The sequence below is a fragment of the Carcharodon carcharias genome, chromosome 16 (assembly GCF_017639515.1).
Source record: "Carcharodon carcharias isolate sCarCar2 chromosome 16, sCarCar2.pri, whole genome shotgun sequence".
In the NCBI taxonomy this organism is placed as follows: domain Eukaryota; kingdom Metazoa; phylum Chordata; class Chondrichthyes; order Lamniformes; family Lamnidae; genus Carcharodon; species Carcharodon carcharias.
The window spans coordinates 10,082,211-10,108,446 of record NC_054482.1 but is presented as its reverse complement, the minus strand read 5'-3'; the positions used below and the strand labels follow the sequence as shown (position 1 = coordinate 10,108,446).

At 43.8% G+C, this 26,236-nt stretch overlaps 1 protein-coding gene across 3 annotated transcripts in view; it reads right to left on the bottom strand.

Annotated features, from left to right (window-relative positions):
* The window catches only part of zgc:110366 (uncharacterized protein LOC550476 homolog), a 141,952-nt gene that overhangs the window by 56,738 nt on the left and 58,978 nt on the right, over positions 1-26,236 (bottom strand). For all 3 annotated transcript variants that reach the window (XM_041208834.1, XM_041208835.1, XM_041208836.1), the window contains exon 3: positions 25,156-25,257. In XM_041208834.1, coding sequence (XP_041064768.1) covers positions 25,156-25,257 — 102 coding nt within the window. The remainder of the gene's footprint in view (positions 1-25,155; positions 25,258-26,236) is intronic.

Below are 26,236 nucleotides of genomic sequence, written 5' to 3'. Positions count from 1 at the left end.
AGGAGGGCAGGAATAACCTGTCTGTAATCTTTTTGCAGCCTCTGTGTCCTCCTCACAGCTTACATTCTCACCTGGCTTTGTATTGTCAGCAAACTTAGATACGTTGCTCTCTGTCTCTTCATCTAAGTCATTAATATAGATTGTAAATAGCTGAAGCCTCAGCACTGATCCTTGTCGTACTTCACCAGTCACAGTCTACCAACTTGAAAATGCCTTGTTTATCCCTGTCCTTTGTTTCCTGTCCATTAATCAATCCTCTTTCCATAATACATTACCCCCAACTCCATGAGCCCTTATCTAGCATATTAACCCTTTGTTGGCCCCTTATCGAATGCCTTTTGGAAATCCAAGTATGTTACATCCTCTGAATCTACCCTGCATCCTCAAAACACTACTAAATTTGTCAAACACAATTCCCTGTTGTAGAACCATGTTGACTTTGTCTGATCTTACTATGATTTTCTAGGTATGTTGTTAAGACTTCCTTAATAGATTCTAGCAATTTCCCACTGATAGATGTCAGGCTAACTGATCTGTAGTTCCCCGTTTTCTCTCTTCCTCTTTTTTTGAACAGCACTGTTACATTTGCTAACTTTTAATCTGCTGGGACTGTTCGGCGGTCTAGGGAATTTTGGAAAATCAGAACCAGTGCATCCACTGTCTCTGCAGCTACCTCTTTTAGAACCTGATGATGCAGGTCTCAGTGCCTAGGGATTAACTGGATTCCAGCCCTAAAGTTTCTCCTATAATTTTTTTTCTGCTGATATTAATGATCTTAAATTGGTGAATCTTATTAGCCTAGGTTACCCTCTATTTCTGATATCTAATTTGTGTCTTCTACTATGAAGACAGAAAGAAAATACTAGGTCAACGTCTCTGCCATTTCCTCATTCCCCATGACAATTTTTCCTTTAAGAGACAAACATTTACTTTAGCTCCTTTCCTCTCTTTTATTTACTTGTAAAAGCTCTTACAATCTGTTTTTATATTCCTGGCTAGTTTACACTCATTCTATTTTTTCCTTTTTTATCAACTTTTTGGCATCTCTTTGCTGGTTTCTAAAACACTCCCAATCCTCAATCTTACTGCTATTCTTTGCAACATTACTAGCCACTTCTTTTAATCCAATAGTATGTCTAACTCCCTTTGTAACCCACGGATGGATCTTTCATGATAAATTTTTATTTTTTAATGGAATGTATTTTTGTTGAACATTTTGAATTATTCCTTCAAATATTTCCCAATATTTATTTATCGCCATAACTTTTAGTCTATTTACTCAATCAACCTTAGCCAACTCTCCCCCATACCTGTATAATTGGCTTTGTTTAAATTTAAGATTATTGTTTGGGATTGGAGTAAGTCGTTTTCAAACCTAATATGGAATTCAATTGTATTATGATTGTTTTTTCCCAGCTGATCTTTCACTGTGAGATTACTAATTAACCCTACCTCATCACACAATCCAAAATAGTTTTGTCTCTAGTTGGTTCTAAAATGCATTCCAAGAAACCGTCATGAAAGCATCATACAAACTCATTTCCCAGGCCACCTTTGCCAATTTTATTGGTCCAGTCGATGGGAAAATTAAAATCCCCCACAATTATTACATTGTCTTTGTTACAAGCTTCAATTATTTCTTGCATAATTCTCTGTCCAACAGTATAACTACTACTAGGAGGCCTATAACCTACTCCCACCAGTATTTTCTGACCCTTGTTATCCAAGATCCTTTCTCAACACTCTCTCCATATCATCTTTTACCATCATGGCAACGCCTCCTTTCCAATTCTGCCTGCCTTTTCGAAATGTTGTGTAGCCTGGAATATTTATTTTGCAATCCTGTAACCAAGTCTCTCTAATGGTGACAAGATCTAAGCGATTTATCCCTACTTGTGCCACTAGTTCACCTGTCTTATTTGCAAATGTTTCATGTATTCAGATAAAGAGCCTTTAGTCTTTTTTACCATTATTAGCACGGACCTTATTCACTGATGCACTATTATTGTTAAACTCTTCCTGTTTTTCCTGAAATCCTACACTGTTCTATTGTCTCGACTATTATCTTTAGATTTCTAAATCTCCCTTCACCTGAACGCTGGCCCCGCTTTTTAATTTAAAGCCCTATCCACAGCCCTGATTCCATCCCAAGATGATCCCATCCCAGTTAAAACGTAGCACAACCGAATAGTTCCCTCTTTCTCCGAATACTGGTGCCAGTGTCCCATGAATTGGAACCTTTTCTTCTCAAACCATTCTGAGCCATGCATTTAATTTGCTAATCTGCTTCACTTTATGCCAGTTGGCGCATGGCTCAGGTAACAATCCAGAGATTATTATGTTTGAGGTTCTGCATTTTAATTTGGATCCTAACTTCTCAAACACTCTCAGCTGATCATCATTCCTGGTTGTACCTATGTCTTTGGTTCCTACATGGACCATAACAATTGTATTCTCCCCCTTCCATTCCAAGTTTATTACTAGACAAGAGGAGATGTCCTTAATCCTGGCACTGGGCAAGTAACAAAACCTTTGGAACTCTCAACAGAAGTTTCTATCCCCCTGACTATACTGTGCCCTGTCACCATCACTCCCTCCACTTGAATGGCATCCTGCACCATAGTGCCATGGTTAATTTGCTCATCCACCCTGCAGTCTTTATTTTCATACACATAGGTAGCAAGTACCTCGTACCTGTTGGGCAAAGATAACTACATGCTGGATCCCCATACCTGCCTGTCTTGCAGTCGCACATAGAAAATAGGAGGATTAGGCCATTCGGCCCTTCGAGCCTGCTCCACCATTCGTTATGATCATGGCTGATCATCCAACTGAATAGCCTGCTCACGCTTTCTCCCCATATCCCTTGTATAAATTTTGAGATGCGTGCCTTGAAATCGGTAGTAATAAGACCAGCAAGTCTTGTAGGTTTTTACCAAACTAGATTAAACATTTATTAACAGAAAAAATGACTTTAAATACATACTCAGATCTACAAATTACTACTGTGATAATTTCTAAATCCCCTAACTTAACTAACTCCCAGTTACACTTTCATTAAGCAAGACACACAGATTTTAAAAGATCCAGGCAAAGAAACATGCCACCCTGAACAAGGCAACTTCCAATTGAGTTTTCTTAACTTCAGTCCTTTAAAGACAGCAGCTTGAGGCATAGATGCTGAAGGCTTTCCACACACTTGTAAGATCTTAAAAATGCCTTTCCTTACACACTCCTTTTGCTCTTTCTTTGTACATATCTTTCTCTTTGAATACAAATCCCCATTAGTTCACTATGTCTTTGGCCTTTATCTCCCTGACAAAAAAAAACCCTCTCATAGCACTAAGTTTTACCAGCAATCTTTGGAAAAAATAAACACACCATTTCTAAACTTCACCTGGCTAGGTGACACATTTCACCCTTCCTTTGAAAACAATCTACTATGGTTTATTTCAAAATGCAGATATTCCCTTGACATCCACTTTTATCTAATTAACATTTCAAACCTAACTTCTTTTCTTAGATCAAAGCACCCAGACTAGCTGCTGCTAATTCAATTAAATCTCATTCATACACAGACACATATAGACACATACACATCCCACTATTACTCTATTTTACAATAAATCCCAATAACGTTGAGAATTATTATATCTTCTTGACAAAAGTAATAGCAAGTTACAGTCTCCCAGCTTGGAGACAAAAGGAGAACACTCACCAACTACTGGACGGAAGACAAAAAGAATAAAAAGCAGCACCTCCTTCTCCCTCTGCATCAAATTCCTGACTTGGCATTTGGTTCACAAGGCAGCCCTCTGTTCCCAAATCATTTTGTGCTCCCCAGTCTATAAGCTACCTCACCTGAGCAGTTTAGGAGACCCCTTCCTTATCATTGGTGGCTGTAGCTTCAGCCTCCTAGGTTCAAACTTTTGGTCATCTCACCTAACCTTCTTTGAACTGGTGTCCAATTTGCCTTGCACCTCTATGAAGCACTTTGGGATGTTGATCTACATTAAAGATGCTATATAAATGCATGTTATTACTGTAGAATGTATTCATGTTATGTTTACAACTGTATCCAACCCAGATCAAGACTTCACTTTTGCATTAGAAGTTATTCCTCCACCCCCACCCTTATGATCAAAAATGCATCAAATCTCTGTCTACTATCATCCTTGACTTGACATGCTCTTAGCTTTTAAAAAATATATTACATAGGTTGAATGATAGAATGCAACCAATGTTAACTCTCGTGAGAACAGATGTACTGACAGAAGTTAATGGGAACACGAGAAGACTTAGGAGGTCTTGCACTTGGGCAGCAACAGGCAAGTCACAGATAGTGCAAAATATGCTCCAGCAACCCTACTTCCACCAGTGGTGGTTAACTGGAAACATGGGCCTGGATTTTCACAACTATGGAGAGCTTCGGTGTCATTGTGAAAATGGCAGAGGTGGCTGAAATCCAAAATCCCCCCCACCACCCTCCGCCCCCCAAACATGCACCTAACATTTTCACGGGGGTGGAAATGGGGCCGAGTCGGGATGTGTGCATGCGAGTCTTGTTGAGCCAGTTGCCTATATAAAACAGCAGCTGCCTTCAGTCATGTCTGATTTTCATTAGCCAGGAGTGGGAAACACAACATATGCAGATTAGACCAGGTGGGAGCAGATCTAAACTTTGTGCAGTCCTTTGGAGATGTCAGGTTCCCCTTCGGATGTGGTCCCAGTGACCTTCCCTTTGGGAAGGTCAAGTGCCTTTTTGGAGAGGTAAGGTACCCCTTTGGGATTGTTAAAAATGGGCATGAATGTGTGTAAGAAGTGCATAACTCATTGGAACTCTCAAAAGTGTCAAAAGGAACTGTAAAAAGGAATTCTCAAATGCAACTGTCATGCTGTCAAGGCACTTAAAACTCCTGCTCTCTACATCTTTGAAAAATCCACTTGGAGTGTTTAGAAAAATTATTACCTGCTATTTCACTGTGTTGATATAAGTCTGGGGGTATCATTATTTGATTAGTGCTGCATGACTGATTTCAAAACCTTCCATTAACACAGTGGGGTGTCTGCCAATTCACAGTTCTATGGATGGCTACAAGTGGTCATAGACTCTCTCAACTGAGACAATGAATTCCAATGTTTGTTTTGGTAATGGATTATGTATTTGAATGAAATGTGTGTTTTTATAAAGGATTAAGCACTTGAATGAAATGTTTGTTTTTATAAGGGATTATATAGTTGAAGGAATGTAAATGTAGTGAATGGGTTTGTATGAATAAAAGTATTTTTAAAAAAAAGTATGCAATAGACACCCACACTTTCTTTTATTTAATCTCAGCATTGGACCTCAATATGTCCATGGCGGATGCTGTGAGAGTTGGCACAGGAGGTGTAAGGGCAAAGCATAGGAGATGGGGGACATGGGTTGGCACAAAGTTGGCATAGGAGCTATAAAGGACCATGTGGGGTGGGTAGAGGGGCATAGTTGGCATGGAGATATGAGGGACCATGGGGGATAGAGGGGTGTGGGTTGGCATGGACAGTATGAGGGGCCACAGGGTGTGTGTAGAGCGCATGGGGTGCCATGGAATTGGATGGTAAGTGTGTTGGGGATAGAGAGGATGTTGGGGGTGAGGGCTGAAGAGCTGTTTTTTATTTTATTGCTTTTTAAAAAGATTTCTTGGACAAATTGCTGGAGCACCAAGGCAGGCCTTCCGCCCAGCCTGCCTCCCCACCCGGCAGTCTCTGCACTGTTTCCGGAGTCTCCCACCACAGCTCCCATTTTCACAACACCCCCACCCCCCTCCCAACCCCAGGCCAGGGTACTTTCTCACAGGTGGGGATGGCGGAGCTGGGAATTTTCCCAACTTTCTGTTCAGGATCCGGAAGCGAAAATTCAGGCCATGGAGTGCCTGGTGATGGCAATGTCAGTGAGTGAGTTTCTGAAGTAGTGTGTGAACGTTTTCCAGAAGAGTGAAATCCCAGGGGAGCTGCCTTCACATTTGGGTTAAGCAGAGCTCCGCAATAGCCAAGGAGGCCCAATCTGCCACATGTATGCATCTATGTAATCTGATATGTCTAAAAATGCATATTTTTCTGAATCAAATGCAGAATAAAAAACACGGTATAAGTGTGAAAAAAATCTTTATTCTATTTGTCCACAATTTACACAGCGTTGGCCTTGAAAAAGACCGGGTGTTGGCCTTAGGATTTTGCACTGGAAAACTCTCTAAACTTTTTCTGTGTAGCGTGCTGTTTTCAGGCGTGTGATACAGTTCACCATGTTGTCAATGGAGTCAAACATGTTTTCGGTGTTTTCGTGCTGAAATCTGGTGCATCGCTATAGCCCTCACAACATTGGCCAGGGAAAGTGGCGAGTTTGCAGGTGGGTATTCATCTTCAGGGTCATTGGCTTCCTTGGCCTCCTCAACTGAAGAACATATGATGACATCATCTGTTAGCTCCATCATGAATTCTATGGCATCATCCACATCTGTGTAACTTTCCACTATTGTCTCTGCCGCAACCTATACCGGCCTCCCATTTGCGAATGAAAAGTGCCTATTCATCAAGTTGATTGGCATCAACCTGCTCTTCCTCACTCTGGTCACCTTGTGCAACCATAACCTGTTTGAGCCCAGCATGGTTGAAGCAGTTTGCGATTGTAGATTCGTTCACCATCTTCCACATCTTTTTCCACATCAGCATGACCTCTAGTGGGATTGTACTCCTGCTTCTTCTTGATTGCCTCTATAATCCGAGAGATCAGCTGCCATTGGTAGAGTTTTCAAGTTCCTAATCATGCCACAATCCATTGGCTGGAGCTTAGCTATGGTCTTGAGAGGCAATCATGAGGCCAGCGATGTCAGGGTGCTTGGGACAGTTGTCCACGATGACGGCAACCTTCCTTTTCTTTCAATGATGCATTTTATTCACTTTCCTGACCCATGCCTCAAAAATGCTGGTGGTCATCCAAGCAGTTTTAATTGCCTCACACTGCACGGGTAGTGTCTTGACTTTGGCCAAGCACAGTGGCTTCTTGGACTTCCCTATCACGAGAAGCGGCAGCTTTTCAGTGCCATCCATGTTAGTGCAGACCAAAGCAGTGACACACTCCTTGCTCTGCTTTCCACCATGACTTGTCCCCCTTTAGATTGCCAGAGCAATCTGGCAAAAGATGGCAAAACAATACGGTTTCAGCCACGTTACAAATGTCTCTTTGTGCATACCCATTCAAGATGTGGATGGGAGCATTTTGGAGCCAATCATCTGTCATGCTGTTTTAATAGCAGGACTCTCAATCCTTACGGAGAAGAACAGAATGTCGTGCCTTGTCTTGAATTGGTCCAGCCACCCAACGCGGCAGGTCTACTGCATGTGCCCTAGCTTCTTCGCCATGGCGACTCCCTTTCCTGCCGGAACTGGGCACGTACTCTGCTCGGGCTGCCTTGACCCACATTACCAGAGCTTCTTCAACCTTGGGATAGGCAGCCGTTCTCAACCTCTTCCTTGCTGGAGAGAATGCCTGCTTGTCGAACTGTTCCAAGATGTTCTGCTTGGCTCTCAGAATGGTGGACAAACTTCTTGGTGGAATGTCCCACTCTTTTGCGATGTCCACTTTCTGCTTCATGCCACAGTTTTCCACTTGCTCTATCAGCTTCAGCTTTCCTCCGATCGACAACACTTTTAACTTTCTCAAATGTTTTGCCACACTTGCACGCTTTGCCAGTCACTTCACAGAGAAATTTGAGCACACTTAGGTCCAATCACTCCACTCTGATTGATCGGCATGGTTACATGACCCCTGATTTCGGCATTATTTCTCTTGCTGACGTTTGGCTAATTGGGATTGACCACTGCAGAATTTCAGCTAATCATGGAAATTTTTCTATAGCTTTTGTTATTCTGCCAGTGAGAATGGCTGGTACCTTCGCCATAAGCAGGATTTTGTGCATCTAATTCTTTGAGATTTCACTGTATATATTTGTTTAAAATTCTGTCAGTTCTGAGCATGAACAAGTTCACTGAATTACAGTGAATCTCCAAACATTTACTTCCTTTGTTATTTATTTAGATTTTGCTAAAATGACTGAATTTTATTGGACTGCATCATTTTACTGAAAAGTCACAAAATAGTCCGGGAGATGAGTCGGACACCGCAGTGGGTGGGAAGCTTCGGTTAAGGAAGACGTGTCAGAAAGCGGAAAGTAGTATCATCAGAACAGATGCGATGGAGGCAAAGGAACTGAGAGAATGGGATGGAATCCTTACAAGAAGCAAGGTGTGAGGAGCTGTAATTGAGGTAGCTGTGGGAGTCGGTGGGCTTGTAATGAATATTGGTAAACAGTCTACATTGATGACTGTTTCAGTCCTGCTTCATGCTCTCATCTGGACCTGGTAAAACTTATCAATTTTGCTTCCAATTTCCACCCTCCATCCCTCCATCATCTTCACATGGTCCATCTCCGACACTTCCTTTCCCTTCCTTGACCTCTCTGCCTCAATTTCTGGTGATAGACGGTCCACCAATATTCATTACAAGCCCACTGACTCCCACAACTACCTTAACTACAGCTCCTCACATCCTGCTTCTTGTAAGAACTCCATCCTATTATCTCAGTTCCTTCGCCTCCGTTGCAACTGTTCCAATGATGCCACTTTCCAAACCTGTGCTTTTGACATGTCTTCCTTCCACCTTAACCGAGATTTCCCACCCACTGTGGTTGACAGGGCCCTCAACCGTGTCTGACCCATTTCCTGCACCTCTGACCTCACACCTTCTTCTCCCTATCAGAGCCATGATAGGGTCCACCTTGTCCTCACTTTTCACCCCACCAGCCTCTGAGTTCAAAGGATCATCCTCCGCCATTTCCACCAACTCCAGCATGATGCCACCACCAAACACATCTCCCCCCCCCCCCCCCCCCCCCCATTGGCATTCCGTAGGCACCATTCCCTCCAGGACACCCTGGTCCACTCCTCCATCAACTCCAACACCTCAACCCCCTCCCACGGCACCTTCCCAAGCAATCGCACACCTGCCCCTTTACCTCCACCTTTCTCACCATCCAAGAGCCCAAGCACTCCTTTCAGGTGAAGCAACACTTCACTTGCAACACCTTCAATTTGGTCTACTGCATCCGTTGCTCCCAATGCAGTCTCCTCTACATCGGAGAGACCAAATGCAGACTGAGTGACCGCTATGAGGAGCACCTTCAGTCTGCCCAGAAGCATGACCCAGACCTTCCTGTCACTTGCCATTTCAACACATGCCCACACATCCATCCTTGGCCTGCTGCAATGTTCCAGTGAAACCCAATGCAAACTGGAGGAACAGCACCTCATCTTCCGACTAGGCACTTTACAGCCTTCCAGACTGAATATTGAGTTCAACAATTTCAGACCATGAACTCTCCCCTCTATCCTCACCCTTTTTTTAATCCCTTTTTTCAATTTTTTTTTAAATTATTTCTTATTTTTATTATCTACTTCTTATCCACTTATTTTTATTTTTATTTATTTATCTTCATTTTTATACATTGTTTCACCCCCACCTTTTATCCTATTTTTGGTCTTTCTTCCCACCCCCACAAGGGCCATCTGTTACTTATTCATGTTGTTCTTTTCAGAGTACTTACCCTTGTCCTGCTATTATCACATTCTGCTTTCTTACCTTAGTGCCACTATCAACACCTCCTTTAGCCAGTACCACTACCATTAACACCCCCTTTGTCCTTTTGTTTATGGCATCTCTGTCAATCTCCACTTTGCCCCCATCTATCGCTGGCCTTCTATCCAGCTTCACCTGCTCCACCCCCCTCAAACAGTGTACATTTCATCACATTTTTACTTCTCTTTAGCTCTGAAGAAGAGTCATACAGACTCTAAACGTTAACTCTGTTTTTCTCTCCACAGATGCTGTTAGACCTGCTGAGTTTTTCCAGCATTTTCTGTTTGTGTTTCAGATTTCCAGCATCCAGAGTATATTGCTTTTATCTTAGTACTTATATTTATAAGGTGCCTTTAAAATAATAAAAGTCCCAAGATACTTCACAGAAGTATTATAAGACAAAATATGACACTGAGCCTCATAACGAGATATTACGTTAGATAACCAAAGGTTTGGTCCAAGTGGTAGGTTTTAATGATCATCCTAAAGGAGGAAAGTGAGGTAGAGAGGGATAGGGGTATAGAGCAGGAGTTCCTGATCTTATGGCTTAGGCAACTGAAAGCATGGCCAACCATGGTGGGCCAATTAAAATTGGGGATGTTCAATTGGCTAGAATTAGATGAGTGCAGCTATCCCGGTGGGTTGTAAGGCTTGAGGAGATTAGAGAGATAGGGAAGGGTGAGACCATGGAGGGATCTGAAAATGAGGATGAGCATTTCAAATATGATTTGTTGCTTGACTGCCAATGTAGGTCAGCGAAATATTGGGGTGATAGGTGAATGGGGCTTGGTGTGAGTTAGGACACAGGCAGCAGAGTTTTGAATGACCTCAAGTTTATGGAGGGTAAAATGCAGGATTGCATTTGAATAGCAAAGGCTAGAGGTTACAAAGGCATGAATGAGGGTTTCAGCAACAGATGAGCTGAGGCAGGGGCAAAATTGGGCAATATTACGGAGGTGGAAATAGCCAGGCTTAGTGATGACATGAATATAGTGGAAGGAAAGGCAGCTGGCTGTAAAACCACCTGCCAAATCCAAAAAATATTATGGTTAATGTGAATAACGATCAACCAGCATTGCAGCGACCCCATGTAACATGGGAAAAGCTGAAAGAGAAAGGAGGGAAAGAAAGAAAGCGATGGCGTGAATATGTTGATGGAAGTTCACCTTGGGGTCAAGGTTGTGAACAGTCTGGTTTAGTCTCAGACAGTTGCCAGGAAGAGGGATGGAGTCAGTACAAGACAACTGAGTTTGGAGTGGGGACCAAAAACAATGAATTTAGTCTTCAAAATATTTATTTGGAGGAAATTTCTGCTCACCCAGTGCTGAATGTTGGATAAATAGTCTGATAAGTTAGCGACTGTGGAGGAGTTGAGAGAGGTGATGGTGAGGTGGGGCTAGGTAACGTCAACGTACATGTGAAAATTAACATTGTGCTTTTAGATGATGTCACCAAGGGACAGGGTGTAGGTGAGAAATTGGTTAGCCAAGGAAATACCCTCCAACAATGATCGCTCTCTGCAGTGGCAAATCATCAGGCCATTTACAGAGGATTTTCCTCATGAACAAAATGCTAAATTTAAGAAGGTAGATTTAATTAATTTTGGCTGTCTCCTCATCCCTCAACATATTGGACTTTAAAGATCCTCAGCCTTATCTACAAATTTCTCCACAGCCTCAGCTTCTTCCTATGTGTAATTTCCTCCAACTCCAGCCTAGTGTGTGTTCCCTTCTCCCTATGTTCAATTACTGGTGGCAAGGCCTTCAGTTATATCTGGAATTCTGCTAAGCTACTCTGCCATACTGCATCATTTCCCATCTTCAAAAACATTCTTCAACTGCACTTCACCATTCCCTCCTATACCCCTACTACTGCTGCTGTTGCTGGATCCAACCCGGAACTGTGCAGCACCTCAGGATGTAAGATGGAGGAGTTATAGAAATACAAGTTAATCTTGTTTGTGTAATTTTCCTAGGATAAACTAGATCTAATTTCTGTTTGCTCTTTCAACTGAGTAGGAGTAGTTCGAATTTTGTTTTAGTAAATGGGCTTAGTATGCATTATGTAGTTTCACATTTCAGAGTCAGTATAAGTGCTATTCATTTGTTTCCTGTGTCTCTTTCCTGTCTCCTTATTAACTCCCTCTGCTTTCCAAATAATTCCCCACTGTTTATTTAATTGTAAAAAAGACTAAACATTCCTGTTAATGCGCACAGCAGGTTTTCTTTCTTGCTAGTATTAATGCCAAGAAGGTCCTTAAGAACAGCGGTTCCCAAAGTGTTGGTCATGACCCCCAATGGGGTTGCAGAAATAACATTTGGGATTTCAAGCTCCCTCTCCTCCAAAGCAGCAATGAAGACTGTGGAGAGAAGGCTCTGGTACAGCCCTGGATTCACTGAATCAATGCCGCCAATGAGCAAAGGGGTGTACGGTGAGCCTAAAGCATCCTTTAACCTTAAGCAGCACTACTAGCGGCAAGTGCTGTGCAGACCTAGGATATTTGTACATTGACTTGGCGCAGGCCAAGGGCAGCAAGCATAACTCAGTCACTCAGGGAGGTCATGTGGCTGAGCCAGGAAGGTGAGTGGCACCTCCAAACTCAATTGTTTCTGCTCCTGTCTGTCTGTTGTACAGGCTCCTTACCATGGGCTGGCAATTTTGCTTCATAGGCACCAGCAACATACACAAAAGGAGGCAGATGGTTGGGGGAGAGAAGAGGAGCCAATTATAGTGTGTGGGGGAGTGGAACTGATCAGTGTGTGTGTGGAGGCGGGGAAGGGGAGAGAGGCTATTACAGTGTATGGGGTGGGAGGAGAAGGCTTTTACTATCTTTTGTCACTGGGCAAATGGAGAAATTGGTTGAAATCTACATGAGTACCTACAGTATTTTTACAAAGTACTTTAAAAACATAGATTTTCACATTTATATGATGTATTAAATGTTGGTCAATAATAAACAAACTCTAATGATTATAAATTAATGTTACTGTGCTGTTTTATTGCTGTTTTGTTTTTGCTGACGTCTGGCATCACATTATTTCTCAAATGTTAAAAGAAATGGGATCACACTGGAAAATTGTTTGGGAAGCACTGATTTAGAAGCCAAGTCCTATCTGTATCACAGTATTACCAGTTAGCTCACTCAGCAAAAATCTAGTTATTCTTCAGTATGACTACTGAGATTGTCCCCTAATAAACCTTAATATTTCCACAGTTCACCTAAAACTCAAGCACAGGATTTAATATCAATGGTAAAGTGTGTCTACAGCACCAGAGTGAGATTGGATTTTACTACCTGAACAAATGTTATCATTTGACACTGTATTAAAATTAAGAATGGTCTTAATGTGAAAGTACCATCCTATGTACAGGACAATTGTTAATTAACAATTTTATGGAGTTTTGAAGCAAATTATATTCAGTATAAATCAAAACCAGCAGGGAAATAACAGTGTAAAAGTACTAAAATACAAAGCATCAAAGAAAATCAATGAGTAAAAGTACAAAAATAGTTTAGGCATTAGCCAGCTCCACTGGGACCTGGTTCAAATCCAGCCCAGACTGACTGAAGTCTCCTGTCCCTGGGTGTCCCCTAACACAGACTTCCTCACCTTCAGGAGCATGAAAGTTCAAAAAGAGTGCATTACACTGCATAAAGTGAGCTGAAAGTGATTTACTCTCGAGTTTGCTATCGTTTGCAGAGCTGACTTCAAGTGCTTACTCAATTTAAACAGCTACCTCACCACCCTCCACTCCATTCCTCTGGTCCCCAGCTGGGCAGAAAAAGGTCAGGTAAGGGGTTAAAGTTTGAAAATTGCATTCCCTTCTCCAACCCACCATGTTCCCAGCAGCCGGAGGCCTACTAAACAAGCAAAAGTCATGGCCCAATGACATCATAGTGAAATATTAACGTCAAGCCTGGGGAGTCCCACACTGTCTGCTGCCCAGCTGCAGAATCGCAGCAGGAGCAGCTAACTGGCCAGAAAAGGCCAAGGGAAGTGTAGGAAAAGTTCCTTCAGTTTGAACTCCTTATGGACCAGGATCAGTAGCAGTCCTTGGTCTTCTCAAGCTGGCCAGTCCCAGAACCCAAGGTACTCCCTCCCTTCTCTTCTGCTTGGGTGGATGTAAAAGATCCCATGACGTTACAGATATCCCCCATTTTAAGCATGTTCTGATAGTCATTTTTGTTTTAGTGCTATTTGTAAGTTAGGGAACTTACCAGAATAGCGCTGTCGGTCTTGACCTCCATTTTCGTTTTAGCGGTTACTGTGCCTGCACCAAAAATTGCATTGTAATTGCTCGTGCTCGGTCTGTTTTTTCCCTCAATGCTTCGCTTGCTACCCCTCTTCCAAGCTCCTCACTCGCTTCTGCTTGCTGCTTCTCCTGACTCCCTCACTCCCTCCTGTTCGCCCCTTCCCTCTCAAACCTCCTCACTTCCTCCTTCTTTACCGTATCCCTTTCCTGAATGCTTCACTGTGAGCAAGGGCTTGGGAGACGGGCAGCAAGAAGGCAGGAGCAAAGGGGTCAGGAGAGGCAAATGAGGTGGCAAGAGAGGCAGCATGCAAAAAGCAACGAGGGAAACAGTGAGCGTGAGGGAGTGTGCAGGTTGGGAGAGGTGACAAGCAGGAGGAAGTGAGCAGATCAGGAGAGGGAGAGTGAGCAGGAGAGCATGGGTCAGAAAGTGGGCAGTGAGCAGGAGGAAGTGAGGGACAGCAAGTGAGGCAGAGAAAGGGGCAGCAAGTGGGAGGGAGTGATGGAGTTGGGAGAGGGAAGTGGTCAGCGGCATGAAATGAGGGAGCAGCAGGGAGGTAAGCAGAAAAAGTAGTAAGAGTAGTAATAAGCAGGAAGAGTAGCAAGTAAAAAGGTGATTTTTGGGTCAGTTAGTTTCAAGGCAGCCAACAGGCTTTTGATGTAAAAATCACAGGTCAGCAATGTAACTCACCCTTATTACATACTTTCTTATGGGAAAGTGTTTTTCGTTTAGTGCACTGTTTTGTCGGAACACATGGGGAGGGCTAAACAAGAGACAGCTGTATTTTGAAGAAAAGCAGCCTGGTTTCTGGCCAACATTGATCCCTTAATTAACATCACATACAAAGAAAACAGATTATTTGGTCATTATCACATTGCTGATTGGGGGAGTTTGCTGAGTACAAATTAGATGTCATGTTGCCTACATTACAATAGCAACTACACTCAAAAAGCACTTAATTAGCTGTAAAGCACTCTCAGACTTCATGAAAAGTGCTATACAAATGTAAGTCTTTCTTTTTCATATTGTAAAAAAGAATATAAAGGCACTGGAAGGTGCAAAAATAAATATTACAATTACAGAACTGAAAGTTTATGCCTACCAGGAAAGATTGGACAGGCTGGGGCTCTTTTCTCTAGAAAAGAGAAGATTGAGCTGTGACCTGATAGAGGTTTTTAAGATTATAAAAGGGTTTGATGGGGCAGATGTTTAACAAAGAAATGTTTGCATTTGCAGAGGAGACCAGAACGAAAGGCCATAAATATAAGATGGTCATTAATAAATCCAATTGAGAATTCATGAGAAACGTCTTTACCTAGAGAATGACACAGCATTACCTGCTTCTGTGTTGTATATTCCACGAGTGGTTAGAATTTGGAATTCTGTACCATAAGGAGAGAAGCGATTAACATTGATGCATTTAAAGAGAAGTTTGATAAACATGAGGGAGAGGAAATAGAAAGATAAGGGATGGTGGTTAGGCATAGGGTGAAATCGTCCCAGAAATCGGCAGAGTCTGATATTGGGCAGGGAAAGTGCCATTTGACCCACCGGTGGCAATGAACGCTTTTTCCGCCAAATCATGCGGCACTTTGTTTAAAAAATGCAGAGGCATGGGTTTCACGTCAGACCGCTGGCAGGGCAGCCTCTGATTCGCCTGCTCTGCCATGACCTCAGGCCTTCAGTAATCTAAGCGCCATATTTACAAGGCGCCCCTAAACAGAGCCAGCACTCACTAAGGGATTGAAACCTACTGGAAATTCATGGCTGCCAAGGGGAGTAAACATGCTTTCCCCAAATTTAGCGATGTTTCTCTTGAGCACCTATGGGACGCAGCAAAGTCCTCTACCCCCACTCTGGGCTAAGAGGACAGACAGCAAGCAAAGTTACCCATCAAGTATGGGAGGCGGTGGTCAGCGCCAATGCCCTGTAAAAGAGGACAGTCACCCAGTGCCGAAAGAAATAAATGATCTCCTCTGTTCTAGGCTAAGTCACTCTTCTCATCACTCTCAACTCACATACCTCAGGGGACCTAGTTCTAGAGTAGCCTTGGGGTAACAATCTGGTGAACACATTGCACTGTCTGATCCACAGGAGGCAGGGGCAGAAGTCTATTCAGTCCGAATCAGTTGAGTAGTTTCTGGACAACTGGTCATACCTCAGTTGCTGGAGCTGCAAAGGCAAGCTTGGGAACATCAGAAAGGGATGTCCACTGCACTCCTCAGATTGCAAGGCGTAATGGAGGAGTTCTCTGCCTTCAGTCTAAGGTGATAGCGCTGGCATGCCAATGCACCGAGTTCAACACTGGTAGGATGGCAGCTGCCATTGGTCCAGAACATCATTCCTGCACTGCTGCAGGAGCAGCACTCCATCACTGAGGCACTTCAAGCATCCATCAGCGTCAACTCAAGAGGGGTGAGGCATCTCAAACTCACTGCAGCTGCCCCTTCCTCTCAAGGGGTCAGCCAGGGGTCCTCAGGCACTCATAGGGAGGAGGATCATCAGGTGCACACCCTGGGGCCATCCACCCAGCTGACTCCTGGAGTATTTGGCCCATTCGAATCCCCTTTTCCTATGAACCCAGCAGCTCCAGCTGTGCAGGCCGAGGAGGATGCCACTGCCTCACAGCAAGACCCCAAAAGCAGGCCGGGGCCCTATAGGTCTCGGCCCTCCAGAGGACGCCTGCTAAAGTCATCACAGACAACAGGACGTAGCAGTCAGCAGGCCACCTCCACCTCTGCTGTGGATGTCATGAGAGCACCAAGAAGTAGCGGCAGGGTTGGAAAGGTCAAGATTTAGTTGCACAACGTGGACATGGGTGTCAATCAATTGTACTTAATGTTGACCATTGTAAATACACTCCCAAGAATGTCTCCTTGTCTATGCTCCTTGTTACGTTGAGCAGTATTCATGTCAAATCAGTTGTGAAACCTTGATTCTTGCACAAAATGAAGGCTGCTGTCGCAGTCCAGGGCCTCTCCTCTGTGTAGAGTGTAACCTTCTGAGGACAGTGATTGTCCAGCTTCAAAGTCACTGTCCAGATTAATGATGCGTGCACCTGCATGTGGCTTGTGTTAGCTGTAAGAATCTCATACCCAAACATCACTGGGTTTGTGTCCTGGATTTATGTTCTCTGTGTTCTGTCAGCACCTTAGAGGCAGGGCCGTCCCCCCATCTCATCGCCATTCCTGACCAGCGGTGTGATGCTGAAGGAAACAGGTGATGAAGCCTGCCAAAGGATCAAGTTGTCTTAAAGTCCATGTGGCCACTGTAGCTCTGCATCGTCTCCATGATATGAGCCTCATCACATCGTCTATGTATGCTGTCCTCAGCCAGACAGCTATCAAACGTTCCCAGATGCAATGTGAAGATCGCAGGAGTGTCCTCACCGCATCTCGTCATCATGCTCCTGGAATTTTGTGGCAAAGAGGGCCTCACAGCTATGCCTGCCTCATCTGGCCAGCGCAACAGCCTCATCGCCTGCAATCTTGACTTTCAGGACCCCATCACCCTCATCCCTTTCAACTTCCTCATCATCAGACGTGTAGCTCTTGCAACTCCTCATCATCCAGGTCCTCCACACTTTGCATCACCAGGTTGTGTAGCATGCAGCAAGCCACCATGATGCGTGATACCCTCTGGGGCATGTACTGCAGTGATCCACCAGATCTGTCCGGGCACCAGAACCTCATTTTCAGGATGCCTATATGCACTCAACCAAAACTTCAAGTTGTGGCATGAGCCTCGTTGTACCTTCTCTCACCAGGACTCTGAGGCCATCATACGGGGGTCATCAGCCATGTCCTTTGTGGGTAGCCTTTATCTCCGAGCAGCCAACCCTGCATCCACTGCGGTCCCTGGAAGATGTCAGGGATCTGAGATCTGTTGATGATGTACGAGTTGTGGAAGCTTCCGGGGTGTCTTGTACACACCTGCATGATCCGTTTGTTATGGTCGCAGACCAGCTGAACACAGAAATGTGGAAGCCTTTGCGACTCATACTGGACTGCTTGTTGCCGGGGAGATTTAACAGTCATGTAGGTGCAGTTGGGAATCCGGATATATGAATAAATCTCAGCCCTTGCTTCCTGGCTTGCCTGATCCCTGTCAAAATTGACAAAGGTGTGTGCCTTGGCAAAAAGGGTGTCCGTGACCTCCAGGATACATGTGTGTGTTGAGATTTGCAAAATCCCGCAAAAGGTCCCCAGTGGAACTCTGGAAGGAGCCATGGCCATAGAAATTGAGGGCAGCAGTAACTTTAATTGTCAATGGCAGCAGATGCCCTGAGTCCCTGTGGTGCCAAATCCTACAGAAGGTGGCATATATGCATGACCTGTTCTCTTGACATATATTGGCGACACAGGTTCTCGCTAATCTGCAGGAAGCACATGCACCATCTGTAGACCCTGGGTCTAGCGATGCGCCAGGAAAGATGACTCTGTGGGGTTTATCCTCTGCATGTGGAGGAGGCCATGCTACCCCTTGGTCTTCAGGTTCTGCTCCTCCCTTTGGTGAGCCTCCCTTTCTCTCCTGCCTATAAGCAATCAGGCAGACAGGGAGATCACCAGACTCCATGTTCCTGATGGTCTTCTCACTGCAATGTGAAAGAGAGAGACGCAAGAGTCAGCAATTGTCTCCTTAAGACCACTCTTGGTCAAGTCATCGCCTGCGGCTGCCTCTCAAGGCCACTTAACGTTTGCCAGAGTCCAGGCCACCGCATGGATGTCCAGTGTTTAATGCGCATGATGGCTCACCATGTCCATACCCAGCACCGTCTCACATCACACAGCTGACTCAGCCACTCGACTGCATCCTGAATTCTCATTTAAAGCACAGGCTTTTTCCTAACCTGGACTTGAAGGCTTCGCGGCTTGTTTGTACCATAAGGGTGACTTTTCAATGTCAACTGAAACATATGCAAGGGACTAGGAGAGCACCTCTCCGTCAGTGTTTGATGATGATCAACTTTCCCAACAGGATCCTCAGGTTTACCCAGTCATGCAGTTTGAGTTTGAAGTGTACGTGTGAGGGGTTTACAGTAGAGGAGCAATCATTGACACTGTGAGGAATTAGTGCTGCTTAAGGGGGCAAAATTGCTTGATTAAGCTGACTCCAAGCATGTCAATTGATTTTAAGCTAAACGTTCTCAGCTGCGGTGAAGTGTTCATCTTTGACATGTTTTGCCATTAGCCCAGCTGTTTTCTTCCACCCCTGCCACTGCATGTGTTTGTGCTCAAACTTCAGTTGGTGATGCCATGACCAGCCCTTGCACTGTTGCCCTTGCACCGAGCTTGCCTTCGCCCCCTTCCCCTTTTGCACTGTCGTCCTTGCCCCAGCATCACAAGCCAGCCATAAAGAAGCCACTGCAGAGATTTGCCTGTGCCCACCCCGCATCCCCGGAGCTGCTGGGATCATCATGAGTGCTGTGCAAAATCGTGTGCACTCAACTCAGCATTCCCCTTGAAGTTGAGATTGCCAGGTTCATGTATTTTTTAAGGGCAGTTATAAATCACGCTGACGGGAAACCACTCTGGTGTGGGGTTTAATGTTGACATGGGGGGGATGATTCCGGCGTGTGGCCACAATAATTTATTACAATTAGTTTCCTGACGTTCAACTGCCGAAAATGCAGCCCACCACTGATTGGCGGGTGGGGAAAGAGGGGACAATCGCGTCCTGGATTTACGTCGTCAGGAAACACGACTAGGGCTGTCTCGCAACATTCGCCGATCGCACCACCAAACACGCCTGCCGCAAACGGGTGTGGGAAATCTCAGCCATAGGGTGGGAGGAGGTTCACATGGATCATAAAAACCACTTGGACCTGTTGGCCTGAATGGCCTGTTCCTGTGCTGTAAATATCATGAAATACTACGGAAATTTGCTAAATAAACCATAGCGTTTGGTGAGAGGTGCTCAGCCATAAATTTACAATGCTGGAGGAAATTGGATCTGGTTGAACCTCTGTTACACTATGAGGAGGGTGTGCGTCCTTGGATGGTGGTTGGGGGTGGGTGGCATTTACAGTTTTACTGTTACTGAAGTTGGTGTGCAGATGTAGCAAAAAAAAAATAGCATATTTTCAGGAGTTGAAACATGAAATATTCTGTGATGATATATTATCACTGTAAATGGCCAATTTATTTTCAAGTTTTTTTTCTGATACCAACAGAGATCTCAACAAACACCGAATATTAAAATTGACCAAGTATCACAAAAGATTCATTGTCAGATTTTCAGTCATTCTCACGCAGATAATTTAAAGACACCTCCCTCTATCTTTCATTATCGTTTTCCCTGTTCACTCCCAAATTACTTTTTAAATTAATTTATAGGATATGGGCAAAGCTGGTATTTGTTATTCAGCCCTACTTATACTAAGATGGACTGTGGGCAATATTCTTGAACTAGTGGTTTGATACAATCAAGAGGCTTGTTATGCCACTTCATAGAATTATCACAAGTAAACCACACTGATGTGGATCAGCAGTCTCATATGGGCCAGACCAGATAAGAATTGCAACTTTCCTTTGTCAAATGGGCATTCATGAACCAGTTGTGTTTTTATCACAATGTGATGACTTCATGGTCACTTTTACTGATTCCAGCTCTTTATTTTCAGATTATTGAAACCGAATTTGAATTCTCAAACTACCATGGTGGGATTTTTTTTATTCCTTCATGGGATGTAGCCATTATTGGCTGGGGCAGCATTTATTGCCCATCAACTGAGTGGCTTGCTAGGCTATTTCTGAAGGCATTTAAGAGTCAACCACATTGCTGTGGGTCTGGAGTTACCTGCAGGCCAGACCAGGTAAAAATGGCAGGTTTCCTTCCCTAAATGACAATAATGAACCAGATGGGTTTTTTTATGGTCATCATTTGACTTTTAAATCCAGATTTTTATTGAATTCAAATTCCACCATCTGCATTGTCCAGTGACGATACCTCTACACCATCACTTCCCCTTTTCACTCACTGCTAAATATAACTGGTCTCACTGACCCGTGCAGTGGGTTTGGATGGGAAGGTGAAATTAGCTCTTGATTCGCTGCTGGAACATGCTACACTACTGGATATGAATCATATAGTAGCTGCAGCTGAGAGATTGGAAAGGTGCCTTGTTGTCAGTCTTTCATAATTCTCCTCCGAGTTGGCTGCTTAGAGAAGCAAAAATGCAGGTGAGGGGCAGCTGCATATCCGATACTTCGCTGTCCCAGGATTTTCCTAAGGACTGGCTTTTTGATCACTTCTTGAAGGAATTTATTCACTACTCCACCCATCCATTTTCGCACCGCTTCTCCTGGTGAGGGTTGCAGTGGCAGTAAGGTGAGGAGGGCCGACCAGAATTCCCTTTCCTCAGCCACAGATTCCAGCTCCTCCTGGGGGATTCCCAGGATTAACCAGGCCGGCCGAGAGATGTAATGCCTCCAGCCAGTCCTGGATCGGCCTTGAGGTCTCCACCTAATGGGCCATGCCCAGTAAAGCAGCAACGGGAGCCTACCAGGGGGTATCCTTATCAGATGCCCGAACCAACTCAACTGACCCCTCTTGATCTGGAGGGGCGGTGACTCTACTCCAAGGCTCTCCCAGATTGCCAAATTCCTCACCCTGTCCCAGAGAGTACGCCCAGCACCTTTGTTGAGAAGCTTCATTTTTGCTGCTTGTACCCGCAATCTTATCCTTTTGGTCATTACCCACAGTTCATGACCAAAGGTGAGGATGGGGACATAGATCGACCGGTGAACAGAGAGCTTCGTCCTAAATCTCAGCTCCCGCTTCACCACCACAGAGCAGTAGAGTGCCCAGAAAAATGCAGCCACCACACCAATCCACTGATCAATCTCACGCTCCCCAAGCCATCATTCGCGAACAACATCCTGAGATACTTGAATTCCTCCACTAAGGGAAGCCGTTCCCTGCTCACCTGGAGAGAGCAACCCACTCTTTTCCCGGAGAGAACCATGACGTCAGATTTGGAGGTGCTGATCCGCATCCCAGCCATGTCACATTCGACAGCAAAACATTTTGAGTGCGCGCTGGAGATCTCAATCGGATGAGGCAAGGAGCACAATATCGTCTGCAAACAGCAGAGATGCCACCCTCAAGCCCCCAAGCTGGATACTCTCCATACATCAGCTGCACCTTGATATCCTGTCCATGAAAATCACTAACAGAAGTGGAGACAAGGTGCACCCTTGGTGGAGTCCAACGCCCACCTTGAGCGAATTCGACTTCACGGCGAGAATGCAGACACCACTTTCACTCCGCAAATAGAGGAACTTGTTGGCACACAGAGGCGGCACCTCTTATTCCTGTAGCACCTCCCACAAAATATCCTGAGGAACACGGTTGTATGTCAGAGGGCAAAGAGCTGGTCCACTGTTCCAAGACCAGGACGGAATCCCATTGTTCCTCCTGAATCTGAGGTTCGACTAACGGATGAAGTCTCCTCTCCAGCATTCTGGCATAGGCTTTCCCAGGGAGTCTGAGGAGTGTGATCCCTCTGTAATTGGGGCACACCCTCTGGTCTCCTTTCTTAAAGATGGGGACCACCACCCCAGTTTGCCAATCCAGTGGTACTGTCCCCGCCTTCCACGCAACATTGAAGAGGCACGTTAACTACGACACCCCAACATTGTCCAGTGCCTTCAACATCTCCAGACAAATCTCATCCACCCCTGCTGCCTTACCGCTATGACACTTACTTTCTCCTGGCCTGTCAAGGACCTTTAAACTTCAATGGGCCTTTAACTTACTTGGTTTATGGCAGCTAGTGCTGTAAAAAAGGGGGTGTGGCCTCCTTCCGTTCTACTCAGCTGCACGTCCATGCTAGGCCCCAGGGACACGCTGCACCACCTGGATCTCGCCTGGCCTCAGTTGGAAGGTTGGGCAACATAGGATCGAAAAAAAATTAAGGTAAGAAATTGGGAACGGAATGGCAACCCAACACTGAATGCCACTCCAAAGAAGTTCAGGCCCAATATGTTACATTTCCTCAAAATAGTGCATCACGAAAGCATCCAGACTGCTCAGCTACCTTTTCCTTCTATTGACTTGCTTCAGACTGTGTTGCATCCGAAAATGAATTGGGGCACTCTGAGAAACAGATAGCTCTTCTAATTAGTGATGTCACCAATGTAGGTCAAGTGGGAAGGGTAGTACATACCAAGCAGATTCAAAAGAGCAAGAAATATGACTTTCTTTAAAAAAACAGAAGGATAACAAATATCTTTATAACAATGTTTACGCAGATATAGGAAACATACAGAGACCTAGACTTTCCTTAATAAGCAATTGTGCTTGTTGCAAATGATAAATTTAACAACAATGTGAGAATGGAATAATGCACAAGTAGAGATAATTACCATCTTATTATGTCACATTAGGACATGATATATTGGAGCAGATTTATAGTATGTTTCAACTTTACAATAAGCATTTCTACTTATTTTAGATGAAGAAAATTAAATACTGTAATGTCATGTTGTTGACACACCAATGAGATTATGAATCCCACTGGCACTCATTTCTCTGCATAAGAATAATTTCAAAGAGCTCCATGTACACTACATAACTAAATACAGGAGCAGAGGAGAGATATCAACATCATGTATCTATCCATAAGATCTGCAATAAACCTCACACAATACTCCTTCTCTGTGCAGGAGTCCTGTCCCAAGGAAGATTTGTATCTCAAGACATCACTTCCAACTGTAAAAATGGAAATTCTTGCTTATGAAATTGGGGTAATTGGAACATGCAGAAGAACACAGAAAGGCATTTGTTGAGCCCAGGCATCCCAATACAATTTAGCCAAGGCTTTCTGTCCTCTCAGGAACCAAGAACCATTTCATGAAACTTCCAAGCTTATTACACTTGACTCCAGTTACAGCAGGTTATGTCATGTAATCAATCTCTCTGGAAATGAATTGGAAATTAGATATTATTGAAAACCTTTATACAGTATCTATCAAGTGGTACAGCACCGAAGTAAATGCACGTTAGATTCTGTTTCCTTCTTAAACTATCTGTTCAGTTACTTTACCCTGTTGGAGTGTATCGGAAGTAAATAAAGTAAAATTTCTGTTCTCCGGCATCCTGCCAACCAGAATTCTCTATTAACTGGAATTCTGGGGTTGGATCTGTCTTTTGGCTGGAGATGTCAAACTCACTGGTAGTTGCTATCGATGGCCTGTCCTTGCTCTGGTCTCAGCCTCCCATTGTTCTGCAGCACCATCTCCCCTCAGCACCGCTCACTTGATTCGTGCGCTCCTGCACTTCTCGAGACCCCAACACCTGCGTGATCACCCTGGAGCTTTCTGATTGGATGAAAATGCGGAACTCACCTTGCATCTTAGTTAACCAGCATATTTGATTAACCAGCACCTCCCGTTCCCAGAGCATGCTGGATAACAGAGATTTTCCTGTAACTGTGAAGTGTTTAGAATTTACTCAACAAATGTTATTGAACCGTTGAATACCCTACATTAATTTCAAAATGCAGAATTCAGATTCATTCCATCACAGAATTTCTACAGGTTTTTTTTAAAACATAAACTCCTGATATGGAATGTAATACAAGAGCGTACTGAACTACAGACCATTTCCAAAATCTCAGGATTCTGTGGAAAAAAACCACTTCTCTCATTTATTCTTTCCCCTCTTTCAAGTTTCCTTTGTACTCCAAAACATCCCCAACCAAATGTATATGCAGAAAACACTGCTCTAGGCCTCTGCAACTGATATTCTGCAACCATCTTATTACATCTTCAGGAAATTCAGAAGCATCTAGCCCAATTATTAGCCTCCTCAGATGACCTATTGTAGGTCAGAAATGTATTATGTTGAGAACTGTGATAATGAACATCAACGGGGAAGATCAACCTGCCTCTGCCCCTTAGTATTGGGATGAACATACAAAAATGGACAGGCAAAGACTAACTTGTTCACTGACCCTGTCCTGTTCTGCCATAGTGTAACTTCTTCATAGCATCACCTGTATCTGCTTCCCCCGACCACCCTGCCCCCAAATCATGAAATCCCCCAGAATAGGCAAAGAGTGAAAAAAAAAACTCAATTTAGGAAAATACTCTGGAAAATTATATACAGATTAGTAGTTCAAGTCTACTATCACTAATTAAAGAATTAAAATAGTTTCAAGACACAAGAAAATAACAGCACAATATATTTTGCGAGTCTGCTCATAGTCTAGTTCATAACCACCGCTCACCTTCATCATACAGTTCTTCCATTATTTGCCAAGTTTCAGCTCGGAGTTCTCGATTTGTTTTGCCCAGGGCATTTCCATCAGGCCAGTGCATGAGATAAAGATCTGAAACAGGAATATATGTACCTTTATTTATTCACCGAAGGAAATATGAATCAAAACCAATGTTTAGAGAAATATATTAGCAGCACATGCATGAGTTGCTGATGTGAACAGCAACTCCCTGACTGAGCTCGGCAAATATTTAGTACAGTCAGATTCCCATACCCACGCAGATCAGAAAAGCATGTCCCAAAGAGCAAGCAATTCAGATGAAAATCTGCTATTGATTCCAGTGCTGTAAACCACCATGGAAACTGATTTGCTATAACATTAAATCATTATTCCTGCAGAGATGTTGAGTCGGTTAGGCAGGCTGGTTAATCAATCCACTTGCCTAGATTGTCTTCAAATAAATCGAAATTCCATTATATTGCAAGACCATTGGAGTTTTTTTTTGGAACGATAATTGTTACTGGAAATAACTGAGTTTACAGGTCTGAATATTTTCCTGTTGTAAAGAAACAGAAAATAAGAACAACTATTTTAATCTTTACGTCAGAAAAGCAAGGCTGCTGACATTTTCTGAACAGTTTTGCCAATAGGAATACTTGCCATTTTTTATATATATGACAATACAGTAAAGGTTAAGGAATAAAAATTACAAAAGAAATAGTATATTCTCATGTTACTGCAACATTTGTTTGAAAATACATGAAGTTTAGCTACTCCGTTTAAATAAATTTGACCACCAGCTGATTTCAAGCTGACACTGATGACAAGCACAGAGAGGCCTTTGAATTGCTACAGCTATCTTCCCAGGGAGAACAGGATGCATGATATTAATTAGTGTACAAAAAAAGGAGAAATTGGACAAACAAATGCAGATAGGGCTTCCTCTTCCTGTCTTCAATAAATTGAGAACTTTCATTTCAACGAAATGAAGCGCTGGTATAGTAAATCACAATCTTGAAAAATATAATTGGTTTCCACACATTGTTTGGTGAGTCATTTAAAGTCACAATGAAATTATGCAGACGCAGTA